The sequence below is a fragment of the Cyprinus carpio genome, chromosome B5 (assembly GCF_018340385.1).
Source record: "Cyprinus carpio isolate SPL01 chromosome B5, ASM1834038v1, whole genome shotgun sequence".
Classification (NCBI taxonomy): Eukaryota; Metazoa; Chordata; class Actinopteri; order Cypriniformes; family Cyprinidae; genus Cyprinus; species Cyprinus carpio.
In genome coordinates this window covers 28,216,407-28,231,658 of record NC_056601.1, presented here as the reverse complement: position 1 = coordinate 28,231,658, position 15,252 = coordinate 28,216,407, and the positions used below count along the sequence as shown (strand labels likewise).

Sequence of the window (15,252 nt, the reverse complement as noted above, 5' to 3'; positions counted from 1 at the left end):
ACGTGATTCAACATCATATCCGGACGCCCCCAGGAGTCATTGTTAGGCAATGGCCCTACCGAGTCCCGGAGGCTCGTCGGCAGGCTATTGAGGAAGAGGTCCAACAGATGCTAAAGTTGGGGGTAATAGAACCATCCCGGAGTCCGTGGTCCAGCCCCATTGTGATGGTCCCAAAGCCGGATGGCACCCTCCGCTTTTGTAACGACTTCCGCCGCCTGAACGAAGTCTCCGAATTCGACGGGTACCCCCATGCCTCGGGTGGACGAACTGCTGGACCGGCTAGGAAGGGCCCGGTATATTAGCACCCTAGACCTCACCAAGGGCTATTGGCAGGTACCGCTCTCCGAGGCCGCCAAGCCGAAAACCGCCTTCTCTCCACCCCCAGTGGCCACTGGCAGTACCGGACCCTTCCCTTCGGCCTACATGGGGCCCCCCGCGACGTTCCAGGGGATGATGGACATCCTCCTGCGGCCTCACCAAGCTTACGCGGCCGCCTACCTGGATGACGTCGTGGTCCACTCCGAGGCGTGGGACGAACATCTGGATCGTCTGCGGAGGGTGCTTTTCGGAGCTCCGGCGGGCTGGACTTACCGCCAAACCCCCGCAAATGCCACCTAGCCCTCTCTGAGGCCAAGTACCTGGGCTACCAAGTCGGCCGAGGACTCATCCGGCCGCAAGACAAGAAAGTTGAGGCCATCCACGCCGCACCAAGACCCGAGACAAAGACCCAGGTACGAGCCTTCTTGGGGTTGGCGGGGTATTACCGTTGTTTTATCCCCAACTTCTCTTTAGCCGCCCCCCTGACAGACCTGACCAGGAAGGGGCAGCCGGAGAAAGTATGCTGGACCCCGTCGGCGGAAGAAGCCTTCTCCCAGGTGAAAGCAGCACTCACGTCCTCGCCGGTACTCCGCGCCCTGGACTTTAGCTGCCCCTTCCTGCTGCAGACGGATGCTTCCGACACAGGACTAGGAGCGGTCCTCTCCCAAATCCAGGAAGGTGAGGAGCATCCGATCATCTACATCAGCAGGAAGCTGTCCCCCGCCGAGAGGAAGTACGCTGCCGTGGAGAAGGAAGCCCTGGCCATCAGGTGGGCAGTCCTGGAGCTCCGTTACTACCTCCTGGGCCGCAAGTTCACCCTGGTAACCGACCACGCGCCCCTACAGTGGATGGCCCGCGCCAAGGACACCAACGCCAGGGTGACTCGCTGGTTCCTAGGGCTCCAGGACTTCCACTTGGAAGTCCGCCATCGAGCTGGGGCCGCCAAAGCGAACGCCGATGGCCTCTCCCGGATCTGGACAGCTTATGCAGGTCTGTCAGGGGTCATTCCCCACCCTCCCCTAATTTCACCCCTACTTTCTACATGTCTTCGCAGGACCAGAACACGCTTGGGGGGGGGGAATGTGACGAGCACTCCCAGAGGAATCAGCGTCACCCTGGAAACCAAAGCAAAGACACATGCACGTCCTCGTCACCGGCTGATCGGTCACAGCTGCTCCCAATCAGCCAGCACATTTAAAAGGAGCACGTTTCACTCAGAGGAAGTTCTCGAACCGAATGCAACACTGGTCTAATCCCCCTCTCCTTCCTTCACAGAAAGCAGCGAGTGACCGACAGCCCACACACTTTGGAGCACGTCAGGACACCCACTTTCACCTTGATTGGCACCAAAGAGCACGGAGAGCACACGGGAAGCACCAACCAGCAGAAAGCGGATCAGGACACTTCACCAGGCACCCTTCACGTATCAATAAACCCACCCTCCGGGGCATTTAATTCACGTACATCTTGTCGAGTGTTTCTTCACCCGGTGACAATATATATATATATCTATCTATCTATCTATCATGCAGTTTATCAAGAATAATGATTTATCAAACCAGACAAATTTCCATTTGATGTTTTAATTCCACATTTCAAAGTACAGTAACTGTCATTGAAACATGTCAGATCCCTGAAATATAAATAACAGAAAAAAAGAGAAAAAAAAATATATACACACACACACACACACACACACAAAAGAACATGCAGGTTTCCAATTAAATTGTTAAAAAAAAAAAAAACAGCCTTAGCTTACAAGCAAATTATAACACGGGCAATAATTGTCAGCTCTGGGATGAAAAGAATTACCAGTAAACATAAGTAATGAGTATATCTGGTACCAAAGAATGTGCAGGACACCAAAAAAAATTCAGGTATAACATCACATTTACAAGCCATTTCTAACAATAAGGTAAGTGGTAATAATTTAGAATAAAGCTCTGGAGTAGAATAGGCCATTATAATGGCATTGCTGACCTGGGGTACAAGATGTCTCTTGTATCTGTGATAAACATCTTCACATATATATAAAAAATACTGAGGTAAAAAAAGTAGTAGAACAGATATAACTGCAATGCTGACCTGTGGCACAAGGATTTACAAGCTATATTTTACAATATAATAAGAGTTAAGCACTATGATAATATCCACAGTGAACAGTGTGGATTGGGGAGTGCAGTCTGACACTTCTGGCTTCTTTAGGGGTCTTGATGTTACTGACTGCAGGATAAAGAAAGGGTTCCAGTTGATGCTGGGGTGTCAGTAGTCAGCCTAGGTTTAAGGGGTCGGCTGTGGGTCCCTCTCAGCTGTGCGGCGCCTTTTTCCGCCTTTACGGTCAGATGCTCCTTTCAGGTAACGCGTAACGTTAACCTGGACGGCTTCATCAGTGGCATCCTGTGTTGGTTCTTGCGGATGGCTCCTGTAGAAAATACAGATCTGTCATTCCATTTGAATGGCATAATGCCATACACATCTACTAAACATTTTTTTTTTTTTTTTACATCCAACTTACTTTGAACAATGGTCTTCAGGAACATGTCTCTAAAACATGCTTTATCCCTAACTCCAGTCCAGGTTGTATTGATGGAAAGGTGATTAGAGAAGATACTTTGAAGCATCCGCCAGACGGTTGTCTTTAGGTCCCTCCCACATTTGATTGCCAAAAACCGAAGCTGAAAATCCAAGCGTTACAAATTACATTTCTCTGAAGCTTATCATACATAAATATAAAATGTGACAGGCTGTGGATTCAGACTGTAGAATATGCAGTGTACAATCTTAATTCTACTTTTTACATTACCCTATGGAGTTATAAACGAAATCAGCACACTTACAAATCGTTCCTGGAGCTCTTTATCCTGCCTCAAACTGTTGTCAAGCAACGCCAAATCTTCCTGGGTGTCTAGGGGGAGTAACAGATCCCCTGGCAGGGATAACTCTCCAACAGACACATTGGCACTGAAATGTTGCAGCATAGTGTCCATTTTGTTGTCCATGCTACGCACAACATCGCCAAACTCTCCAAGACGTCGCAGCATTAAGGTCTGATCTGCACCTACAGGGGTTAAATAAAATAATAGTCAGTCCTGGTCCCCTCAACTACTAAACTATGACATTTATATCTAGGTCTACTACATGTATAGGTGGCCCCAGTGGGAATTAAACCAACAACCACAGGTGTTGTTTGCAAGTTGTACCTGATTGCCCAGTGCGAGCAAACGTCTTCAACATTGTCCCAACTTGCTTCACCTGCTCTTGAAGTGAGCCGCTGTCATCCGAAGCTACAAAATGAAAGGCATATGGTAATTTTGTACATACATCACGTACTCTTTCCTAAGTTTGACTTTTTTGTGCATGTTCTTACCTGCTCGTGCAGTGCTTTCCCTCAGAGCTTGGTTCTCCTCCCTAAGGGCTTGGTTCTCCTCCCTAAGGGCTTGGTTCTCCTCCCTAAGGGCTTGGTTCTCCTCCCTAAGGGCTTGGTTCTCATTCTCACGGCTTTGTTCTGGAATTCTGGACTCTGGAAATCTACAAAAACAAAACAACAACAAAAAAAAAAAAAAAACACCTAAAGGCACTATTTTCAATACTTTTAAAACACTGGACACTAAGACATAGGCCTAAAATATACCTTCATAGCTGAAAACTTCATGCTGTACACGAGATGCCAGGGGAGTCCAAGGGCCAATTACAGAGCGATGACTTTCTCCTATTGATAATCATTGACGTAAAAATAATTCAGGAGACACTAAAAACTGCGATAGTATTCCACTTTCAATTCCAGAGTGATGGTATACACCACCTGAGAGTTCTGTTGTTTTAACACAAGTCACTGTTTTCAGAAGGGTTCTTGGGTCTTTAGGAAGGGTTGGATGATCCTTGGACAAAATGGTTAAAAGCTTACCCAGAGCCACATGGGGGATCATGTTGTCAATAGCCCACCCTGCCAATTGTGTCCTTAGGCAATCCTCTTCCTCCTCACTATCTTCTGTGCTTGAGGAAAAAATTTCACCAGGTTCATACACCTCATCAACAGTTATTTCCTGTGCTTCAGGGGTTACAGTTTGTCCATGGCTTGTTGGAGCCATTCCATGTTGATGTTCATTAACAGGAGGATTTACTTGGTCAAAGTCAGGAATAACAGCAAGTAGAGCATTGTTTGCAGCTGCAATTTCCTGTTTGTCCCTCTCAACTCCTTTCAATATTCGTCTCCTTTTGGCCCAGTAACTAGACATTGTAACTAACAATGCATTTACCTTTAAAGCCAAAACGATTGTCCAACAGTAGGTCTCTTGTGTGAAGTTTTTGAGTTTTTTTTGGGTGAAGGTATCTTAAAGAGTTTTTGTACGGTAAAACATTGTTAACGTTAGGAATATACAGTAGCTATGCTGTAGAAAAAAAAAAAAAAAAAAAAAAAGATCAGCCAAACGTGGAACAGTGAAATTTGTTAAAAAATAAAATGTACTCATTCAGTGTAGTGATTCAAGTGAAAAGCACTGTCCTCAAACATAAAAAGTACAGCACTTCAGGATAAATAACTCATCATAATCCCCTTAAATCCTAGAAGTACAGTAGCAACAGCACGTGCTAGCTAACACTTGCTAGTCACTGTAGCTACATTGTGAGCTGAACTAGCAGCATACTTTGATCTGACAAACAAAATAATTTAAACAACCATCATTCTGCTTTGTTAGAAAACACCAAATAATTTAAGTTATACTTAAGTCTTTCTAGATGTAAAGCTTTGGATACCTACTGTAGCTAGTTACATTTCTACATGTAATGTAACTGGCAACATTGCTTAACCTCAGTGTGTAAGTTACTGTAACAAAGGCAAAACAGCATGTGTTAGCTAACACTCTGAACTAGACTAGCAGCGTGCGTGTCGGAACAAACAAATGAAAACAACCTAACGTTACTGGTATCATCATTCGGTTTAGTTTAGAAAACAACACAAGTTATACTGATCAGTTTTGTCGTAGATTTTGCTACCTACTGCTGGAACCACATTACCACATGGGCGGCGGCATAATTGTCCATACAAGTAACTGTTTACGTAGTTAATTCGACTGACCAAAACTAACTTAAAACACATACGTACTCACACTCACACTCGTATAAACGCCATGGAATAAACGTATCTTAGAATTGTTAACATGGCGGAAAGTAAAAACTCTAAACGCCTTTGCTTGAAGTAAGTAACAATATAAAGTAGATCTATCTCGTCAGAAAGTTAATCACCTGTCAAAACATGAGCGGACAAACTATTCGAGTAATCAAAGGCTGAACTTAGCTTTCTTTACGGCCTGTGTATTTACTTTAGCTTGGGGATTACTAGTAAGGCTGAAGATGACAAAGATGACTACAGATACAAGATTTTACAAAGATAAACTAAAAACAATGTAAACATATATTGCGTTAAGGAAACATGTACTTACTTAAACGATGGTAGTCCAAAGAAACTCGCGATTGAGCGGCGAACTGATGCGAATGTGTGCTCTAGTTATGTTGTTTGGGGAGGGGCCAGGAGCTCAGTGGCTCCAGTGCGTCATCGAGCCACCGTTTTTAGCTCCGCCCCAAAAAAATCCTGAACACAGCAATGGTGAAAACCTATACATTTCTAACATGTATAATGTGTTTAGATTTTTTTTAAGACACTGTCTTAAACATTTGTACAGGTCGCAATTGCAAATGAATCCCTTATACATGTAAAAAGTCAAAAAAAAAAATCGAGGTTGGAAAAAAATGAAAGACATAAAATGACATTTCCTGGAATGGCAGAAAGACGAAATATTTCTAAATATTTCATAAATCTGCCAGTGCAGCTGTGAAACCAGAGGAGATTTTAGATTTTAGTTTATCCTTCTGATCAGGTCAAAACAGAGATTTTCCTGTTTATGATAGGCTATTACCATGGTTGCAAATTAATAAAAAATTATAAAGTATAGACCTACCCAAGATTTTGGCCATGTTGCAGATGTCTTTCACTGTTCACTGATGTAGCCAGGCATTAGTGAAAAGTCTAACTTCATCAATTTATTCAGCTAAATTGTTCATACCATGAATTAAATATCTATTTTAAAAACCTAATCAGAATCAAAAAGATATTTATTGCCAAGTAAGTTTTACAAAAGGAATTATTTTTGGTTTATGCATGTCTCAATTGTGCATAAATCAAAGAAATGTAAACAATTTTCACCTAAGTGCATAAAATAATTTTACATATAGCCTATTAGGCTACTCTATCGCTTCAGAGTTTCAAAGTAATTTAAATGTCATTTCCTAAACCTTACCTTATCATGGAATCAAGAGTCAAGAATAAACCCTAATGGCTTTTAAAAATATATATATATAATAATAATAATAATAATAATAATAATAATAATATGGGATTTAATTCACATATAGGCTATTATGATTTTATAATCGCTTCAGATGTGAAAGTAGTTAAAATGCTGTCAGTTCCACTTCCATTCTAACACCCAAAATGCTAAACATAGCCTTGGCTGCTGGTCGATTTTAGTAGAAATCCTTGTATTTCAAAGCGGCTTGCCGCCAGCCGGCCGCGGTCCATTAGACGGAGGCAACCGCCAAAGAAAATGAAGCAGTCGGCCCGCCGGCATCTCGCAAGAAATGGGAGTGACGTATTCGGCGGCAAACGTTTCATCCCCGCCAGCGTGACGCACCTATAGACCCCTTAAAATTTTGTAAACATTGCAACGTCTCCGGGTGGGCGGGGCTTAGCTGGAGGCAAAAAGAGGCGCGGAGGCAATGTTGACAAGCGTAAACTAGCACGTTTTAGGAGGGATTTATTAAACATGGATGCAGAAGAAGGTTCGGAACTGTCCGAATATGTACAGTCACTGACTCTGCGGGACCGTGACAAAAAATAATAATAATAATAAAAAAGTGGAAGTTAGCATACATTTATCAATTAATTCAGTTGATCACTCAGTTCACTGACCAAACTGGTTATCTGACCAAAATATAATGACGAGTGATAACATTACAGTAGCCTAATTTATTTATTTATTTATTTTTTAGCTAAGCCTGGTGTAGTTCTTGTATCTTGTTCTCATTGGAAACATTTTAACCAGGTTTTGGATATTTCCTAGACAACATATGATTTACTTTCGGGTGGTTTGGGGAATTTTGTCAAGGCTTATTGTCTAATGTAACCTATAGCTGGGTTAACTATGATTAGCAATGTGGATTATTTTAAGAGACCATTTAAAGGATGGCACACACATCTATCGCTGTATATTTGTTTAACATTTAAGATAGTGTGCTGAAGGTTGGCGACTTTTCACCTATAATACATAAACTTGCTGATTTGTACTAGATAAAACCAACACACCAGCTTAGGGCCGGCGGCAAAAAGAAGCCGTGCGGATATTTTTTGCTAGCTGGGTATATGATCCCATGATCATATGCAGTGACTTGCTAGCGAATATTCTGGATCTCAGATCACATGTGCTTCATGGAAAGAGTGAAAAATGTGATTGTGTATGTTGTTTATTCGTTCGCGTTTCGGATGGCCTCGATGAGTTTGGATAATTACTACAGTGAAGTATTAGGTAAGATGTTCACGGATGTCAGTGGTTCACAAATGTTGATTGTTCTCTCACGGGCATCTTTATGTTGTGGACAAATTGACTAAATTCTAGATTAGTTATAAAGTTCTAGACGGCAAAGTCAAGCTTTCATTCGTTGTACAGACTCAAGAGACTTGAAATATGTTACCTTAACTGAATCATCAGCAAACAACTTGCAGCAGCACTTAAGTATTTGTTGTAAAGTTTAAAGTTGGATATTGGTCTATATTCAGATACATACCCATCAGTTCTCTTTTAACTTTTAAGCCCAAATTAAGTAATATATTCAGAAACTAATGCACTTTGCGCACATACACATATAAAGGCTAAAGGCTATTTTGTACATTACTGAGCTGTATTAGTACAGCCAAAACAGCCCTTAAGAAAATTAACCCTGCATGGTTTTATTGTAGTAAAAGTGTAATGTTTTTTGTTTGTTTGTTTGTTTGTTTTACAACAAATACCGTGGATAAACTATGGTTAGTGTTGCAAAACCATGATTAATTTGTGGTTACCATGGTTTAACTATAGTAACAAGGGTTTTTTTTTTTTTTTGTTTGTTTTTTTTTTTTTGTAGTAAAACCATGGTTAATTTTCATAAGGGAATACTCCCATTGAATAAATATAGCCCTGCAAGGTAACATAAAAGTAAAAAAAAAAAAAAAAAAAAAAAAAAAAAAATGGACCATTTAGCCTAAAGGACATTTTCAGGCATATTTTAAACAAGTGTAGATTTAATGGAAGTGCGATTCTGCAAAGCAAGAAAATTCAACAATATTTGTATTCAGTTACAATCAAAGACTTTTCATCACAAAATAGGGTTGCCACCTTCAGCAAGGCAAAATAAGGGACACCTATTCACGCCCCATAAAAAACAAACAAACAAACAAGTAACTGCTCATAGCTCAACAATAAACCATGAGAAAACATGCTCCAGTATGTAAACTTTCAACAAAGCACATTAATATTGTTGTTTTAAATTTGATTATTTATAATTATTCATTATTATTAGTCTTTTTTGACAGTTCTGGATGGGATGAATTTTTGGGTATGGTTCACCCAAAGATGAAAATTATGTCATTATTTACCCAGGTTGTTCTAAACCTATATAAAGTTATTTCTTCTGTTGAACACAAAAGAGGATACTTTGAATAATGTGGGTAACTAAACAGCTGCTGGTCCTCAGGAACTTCCACAGTAGAGAAAGAAAGGACTCAGTCGCCAAATATGAGCGAATCTTCTTGGTCTGGTGAGTGATGAACTTTATGGTGCTCGCTGAAGATGTTTGTAAGGGCATGCTTCACAATGAGGATCTTTTACACACACTTCGGGAATCTCATTATGATGTGTTTTTTTTCTGATCCTATGATGCCATGTACTGACTTGATGGCACAGACACTGAAAATCCTGCACGTACTGTTGCTGCAGATACCTGCACCACCATCCTATGTTCCTGCAGCTACTTTGCTTGATCACCTGACCATATGAACTTCATAGAGAGAACTGAAAAACATGCTCCTCTACATCGTACATACAACTATATTCAGACTGAACATGAAGTTTACGTTTGATACAATTTACACTGAAATATGGGGTAATTATTTTGTTTTTGGCCACTTTTATGCATTAATTCTGCAGTTGTCTGTCTCTTTCTAGTTTCTATTTACCATTGTGATGTACAAAGCCAATTCTTTAATGAATATAAGGTATAGAATGTGTGACAGTATTTAGCAAACATGTAGGCGTTAAAGGGATAGTTCACCCAAAAATGAAAATTCTGTCATCATTTACTCACCCTCATGTCGTTCCAAACCTGTATGAGTTGCTTTCTTATGTTGAACATAAAAGAAGATATTTTGAAGATTGCTGGTAATCAAACAGCTGGTGGTTGCCATTGACTTCCATAGTAGGAAAAAAAATACTATGGAAGTCAATGGCAACCACCAACTGTTTGATTACCAGCAATCTAAAAAAAAATGTATGTTTTTAAATGTTAGTAGTTATTTAAAAAAAAAAAAAGAATTAACATCAGAAGGTATCTTGTTTCAAATGCAGAAAGATGTCAATACGCACTATTTTTCAAGTTCAAGTCCACCGACATTAATCTACTCTCCTGTCTGGTTTGTTTGTTGGAAAAAAATGGCAGATTCAGCATTATGATTGGTCAGATCACCTGTCAATCAAACTTCCAGCAATGGGTGAATTGTTGGGGGGGAGTCAATTGCGAGATATAAACTCGCAATTCTAAGAAAATAGTCTCTTTTTTTCCCCCTCAGAATTAGACTCACAATTGTAAGTTTATATCTCACAATTCTAAAAAAAATAACAATAATAAGTCAGAACTGCAAGAAATAAACTCGCAATTGCAAGAAAAATGACAGAATTGTGAGAAAAACTGATTGTGAAAAAAACTCACAATTGGGATATAAAATGACGTGACATACAGACAAGTATGGTGACCCATACTCGGAATTTGTGCTCTGCTTTTAACCCATCCAAAGTGCACACACACAGTGAACACTGCCCACACCCAGAGCAGTGGGCAGCCATTTATGCTGCGGCGCCCAGGGAGCAGTTGGGGGTTCGTTGCCTTGCTTAGGACACCTCAGTCATGGTATTGAAGGTGGAGAGAGCGCTGTACATTCACTCACCCCACCTACCATTCCTGCCGGCCCAAGACTCGAACTTGCAACCCTTGGATTGCAAGTCCAACATTCTAACCGTTAGGCCACGACTTCCCCAGAAAAGTGAGAATTGTGAGATATAAAGTTGCAATTGTAAGAGAAAAGTCAGAAATGTGGAATTGTGAGTTTATATCCTGCAATTCTGAGAAAAAAGTCAAAGTGAGAATTGAGAGATGTAAATTTATAATAACGAGAAAGAAACATCAGAACTGTGTGATTAAAAAGTCACAATTATCTTGTTTTATTTTTTATTCAGTGGCAGAAACAGGTTTCCATAGTTTTTTTCACTATTTGTATCATTCTGTTTCTTTGTGATTGTGCATTACAAGCATTAGTGATGGGGGCTTTTAGCCACTCCTTCTGTAGATTACATAGATACAGAAGTATGTGGTGACGATTACTTTATGAGTGAGTCATTGAATCAGTCACTCAACTGATTACTTAAAAGTTAGTTACTTGGGGTGTAGACCTCAAATAACCCAATCAACAGAGAAAAAATAAGCATGTAAACACTTGAACCTGTCTATTTTGTCAAATGGATTTAAAAATACCTTTATTTACAGTTTTCTTGAGTATTCATGAAGGCTGCTGTAAATAAAGCAAACATATTAAATAGCTGACAGGCTGAAAATCAACAAGTAGCATTTTTCTTTTTCAAGTTTTTTAATAAATAATATTTATTACATGGTCCAGCAGCTCTGGGTTTTTGCACTCTTTAAGTTCTTGTAGATGACTGTATACCTGGAATAGAATTTTTATAGCAGTATAGTGTAGTATAGTGCAGGCGCACTCATGGACTGAATTGTGTATTGAAAGAGATCAGGACAAGAAGGCTGTAGATAAAGCAGAAGAAAGCTAAATTTTTGTGGCACTGTATCTCCGTATGTCACAGGAAAACCCACAACAATGTGTGAGACTATGGGAAAAGCCGACATCTGGTTGATTAGAACTTACTGGGATTTTGAGTATCCACGCCCACTCCTGCCTAATTTTAAATTTGTTGGAGGACTACACTGCAAACCCACCAAGCCTCTGCCAAAGGTAATGGCTTTGCTTTACTTTCTGTTTTGAAATATCTGCTCTTCTGAAATATTCTTGATGCCCTTATATATATTTTTCTTTTACATCATTGCATCAATCCTTACTTGAATGAATCAAGTAATATTGTAACATCATGCCTGTGGATTTATGTATGGAGCAGCATTTCATTTAGCTCCTAACATGCTATGTGGCAGTGCAGTCATCAAAGTCTGACTATGGCAGGCATACATTGTACTTTATAGTTGGCAGTCTTTATGCATATTGGTCTTACACCCAGGGGTTAAACAGAGGTGAGAAAATGTACCCCAACTGAGAGCTCAAACAGGCCTAATTTACATCGGATGGCCTAAAGCCTTGTGAGCACCAGCATGCCTATAGACCATAACATGATCACCATATGTTTTAAGCGCCACCTAGTCACTGAAACTGTAGACCAGTTAACATTCACACATAGTTTGACTAAATAGGAAGAAAAAACTGCCAAAACCCCCTCACTGGAAACTGTATTCCATCTAATCAGTAAACTGATGCTGAACATGTTCATCACGTTCACTTTGAATGCCCAATACAATGTAGTTGTACACCTTAGTTTTTCATGTGCTGTTATATCAGGATTTAGGATCAGCAGATCTTAAATTCTTAAATTTGTAATCCCACACTACGTTGACCTCAAAAGATACTGTGGATTTGCAGTGTCAGTCCAATTTTGTTAACTGCACTTTGACCATTATAGCTTATTTCTGATAGAAAATCAGTTCAGTTTTAAGTCACTAATGAAAAGCTAGATATAGGGGAAAGTCAATAATTTAACCGAATTTTTACTTTACGTCTGTAATTATAATGTTTGCAGCACAGACACTGAATATACCACACTTCCTGTCACTGCGCTTGACATTTGCGTATACTTGAGCGGCTTTGCGATCAGATGCGTGCACCACCGTCCTATTTTCCTGCAGCCGCTGTGCATGATCATATGAGCTTCACAGAGAGAGTTTTTGTGTGACAGTATGTGCTCATTCGTATGTCTTTTAGGAACTGGAGGAGTTTGTTCAGAGCTCAGGAGATCATGGCATCATTGTGTTCTCATTGGGTTCCATGATCAGCAACCTGACAATGGAAAGAGCAAACACCATTGCTTCTGCTCTTGGCCAGATCCCACAAAAGGTGTGTAACTTTTTTTAAATCTTTTTATAGCAATAGAACAGCTCCCTTGGCTCTGGAAATATTATTTCAGTAATTTTGTCTGTAGGGATTTCAATCCCAAAAACCAAAAGGTACAAGACTGTGCACTTAATGTCTTTAATGAGGCAATAAAGTACTCATTGTGAATTATATAGTTCAGCCAAAAATGAAAATTCTCTTCTCAATTACTCAACACCACGTTGTTACAAGCGATATGAATTAAGCACTTTAATCTAAGTCTTCTGAGAAGAGACAATCGCTTTACATGATAAAGCAAGCACATTTGAGCTTCACTGTTTGCCATATTTGAGGTTATCTATGTATATGTTTATATACAAATTAAAGTCTAAATTAATCTGCTCATCATACAAAGCAATAATGTTCTATCTTAACAACCTTAGAGTTTAGGTGTTTTAAAAGGGTTACCAGAATACATTATTTAAAAAAAAAAAAATTAAATAAATACATTTACTTTAAAAAAAATTTTTTTTTACAGAACCCAACTTTTCATTAAATTTACTGCTCGGGTGTTCATATGCCCAGGGTCCTAGAACAACTGTTAATAAATTCCCCATATGTGATTTGCACAGGTTGTTTGGCGTTATGATGGGAAAACACCAGAAACTCTTGCCCCCAATACAAAAATCTATGACTGGATCCCACAGAATGATTTGCTTGGTAAGGAAAGTGTTGTCATTTGGGCTCAATATACATGAAAAACTTTAACTGATGTCATATAGATACAGACTTTATTTTATCTGATAGGTCATCCAAAAACAAAGGCCTTCATTACCCATGGTGGGACAAATGGACTGTATGAGGCTATTTATCATGGTGTCCCAATGGTGGGCTTGCCACTGTTTGCTGACCAGCCTGATAACCTAATGCACATGAAAACCAAAGGAGCTGCTGTTGTTCTTGACATCAACAAAATGCAGTCCGAAGACCTGGTGGATGCACTCAAGACTGTCTTAAATAATCCATTGTGAGTTAACTCTAAAAGACTTTTCCAGTTAGTTTCCTTTATTTAGAAATAACACTAAAATGTTTTTTAGTCAGAAGACTAGGAACAGGGTGGAAAATGTTTGTGTATTACTACATTTCTATTGAATTTTGAACAAAAATTTCACTACAATAACAAATTTAACCTAAAAAAAAAATCAATTTCTTCTCTAATCAGATACAAGGAGAGCATCATGAGACTATCCAGAATCCACCATGATCAGCCAATGAAGCCTCTGGACCAGGCAGTTTACTGGATTGAATTTGTGATGCAGCATAAAGGAGCTAAACATCTCCGAGTTCAGGCACATAATCTGAGCTGGTATCAGTACCACTGCCTGGATGTAGTGGCCTTCTTACTATCAGTTGCTGCATTGATCACATTCCTCTTTATTAAAACATGCTGTTTCCTTATCCGTAAATGTTTCAGAAAGACTCGTCCTGATGCCAAAGCAAAAAAGAGTAAAAAAGAGTGAATGTAAAGTAGGTTCCCATAGAAGTATTTCCTTCAATTGACTATGGTACGTGTGTCATCATCACGTGTACGATGGCCAGTGTGTGTTCTGACTACATTTCAAACTGTATGTTCTTATTGAAACAAATACATGTGAATGTTAAAATAATTATGTACAATAATTACCTAAGATGACAGAAATAAAAACATTTCTTTAATATAATACACATTACTGTTTGCTGAGTGGTAGACTCGAACTGAGGGGATGATTTACAGTCAGTAATGAAAATGGTTTTAAATCAGTGAGGGAACTCTTGTTGGAGAGTCAGGGCCTTTTATTTACTTCATAATTTTCAGGCCCTTTCTAGTGATCAGAGTCTATTTAAATAGAAATATCTAAAATCTATAGCAAAATTAGATTTTGTATGACTCTGCCCAAATTATAAATATGGTGTATTGGAAAGACTATGTCGGGTTCCAAGTTCAGCAGGTCAGACTCAGCTTTTAGATTAGATTTATGCCTGTCCTGATGAAACTCTTCTCTTTTTGCCCTGACATTTTTCATACTTTTTGACTATAAACACAAAGAAGGGTGACATCCATACTTCCATCCATTTTCTGTGTCCTTGGTATAACAGAATGAGTGCAATAAAAGCATGTAGTAAAAGCCCATGGTTATGTTACATTAAAAATGAATGAATTAATTAAAAACTCCAGCATATTTATTCACCAGACACTACTGGAACTTCAAACAGGATTGGGTTCTATGGTCAGAAAAAAATAAAATAATTTTTAGCAGCACCCAAGATGGATTTGATATTTTGCTGTCGGAGGTCCTGGACATCAGATTTTTTAACATAAAAGATCATAAAGATCATCTATATTTATTTATTTATTTGAGAACACGAAATGTTTGTTGAGTCATGACGCCATCTTGTGGTATGATTGACTGGAAAGCTCTGAGGTCTGAATCAGT

The 15,252-nt window shown here is 39.4% G+C and overlaps 2 protein-coding genes across 4 annotated transcripts; one reads left to right on the top strand and one right to left on the bottom strand.

The window, feature by feature from the left end:
• Nucleotides 1–1,885: 1,885 nt before the first annotated feature.
• LOC109104754 lies at nt 1,886–4,553 on the bottom strand. The gene is made up of 6 exons (XM_042723438.1): nt 4,261–4,553; nt 3,686–3,846; nt 3,519–3,602; nt 3,156–3,376; nt 2,834–2,993; nt 1,886–2,740 (listed from the first exon to the last, which is right to left on the bottom strand). The coding sequence occupies exons 1-6, from the start codon at nt 4,551–4,553 to the stop codon at nt 2,670–2,672; spliced, it is 990 nt and encodes a 329-aa protein (XP_042579372.1). The 3' UTR covers nt 1,886–2,669.
• A 3,058-nt stretch (nt 4,554–7,611) lies between these two features.
• Nucleotides 7,612–14,501, top strand: ugt2a5 (UDP glucuronosyltransferase 2 family, polypeptide A5). 3 transcript variants are annotated; one of them, XM_042723061.1, is made up of 8 exons: nt 7,811–7,895; nt 9,100–9,162; nt 9,309–9,507; nt 11,490–11,638; nt 12,671–12,802; nt 13,411–13,498; nt 13,586–13,805; nt 14,001–14,501. In XM_042723061.1, exons 3-8 carry the CDS (start codon nt 9,426–9,428, stop codon nt 14,296–14,298), a joined length of 969 nt encoding a protein of 322 aa, XP_042578995.1. In that variant the 5' UTR covers nt 7,811–7,895; nt 9,100–9,162; nt 9,309–9,425; the 3' UTR covers nt 14,299–14,501. The 3 variants fall into 3 exon arrangements, with proteins under 3 accessions (XP_042578993.1, XP_042578994.1, XP_042578995.1); XM_042723059.1 differs by lacking the exon at nt 9,309–9,507 and having other exon boundaries at nt 7,612–7,895; XM_042723060.1 differs by lacking the exons at nt 9,100–9,162; nt 9,309–9,507 and having other exon boundaries at nt 7,616–7,895.
• Nucleotides 14,502–15,252: the final 751 nt, after the last annotated feature.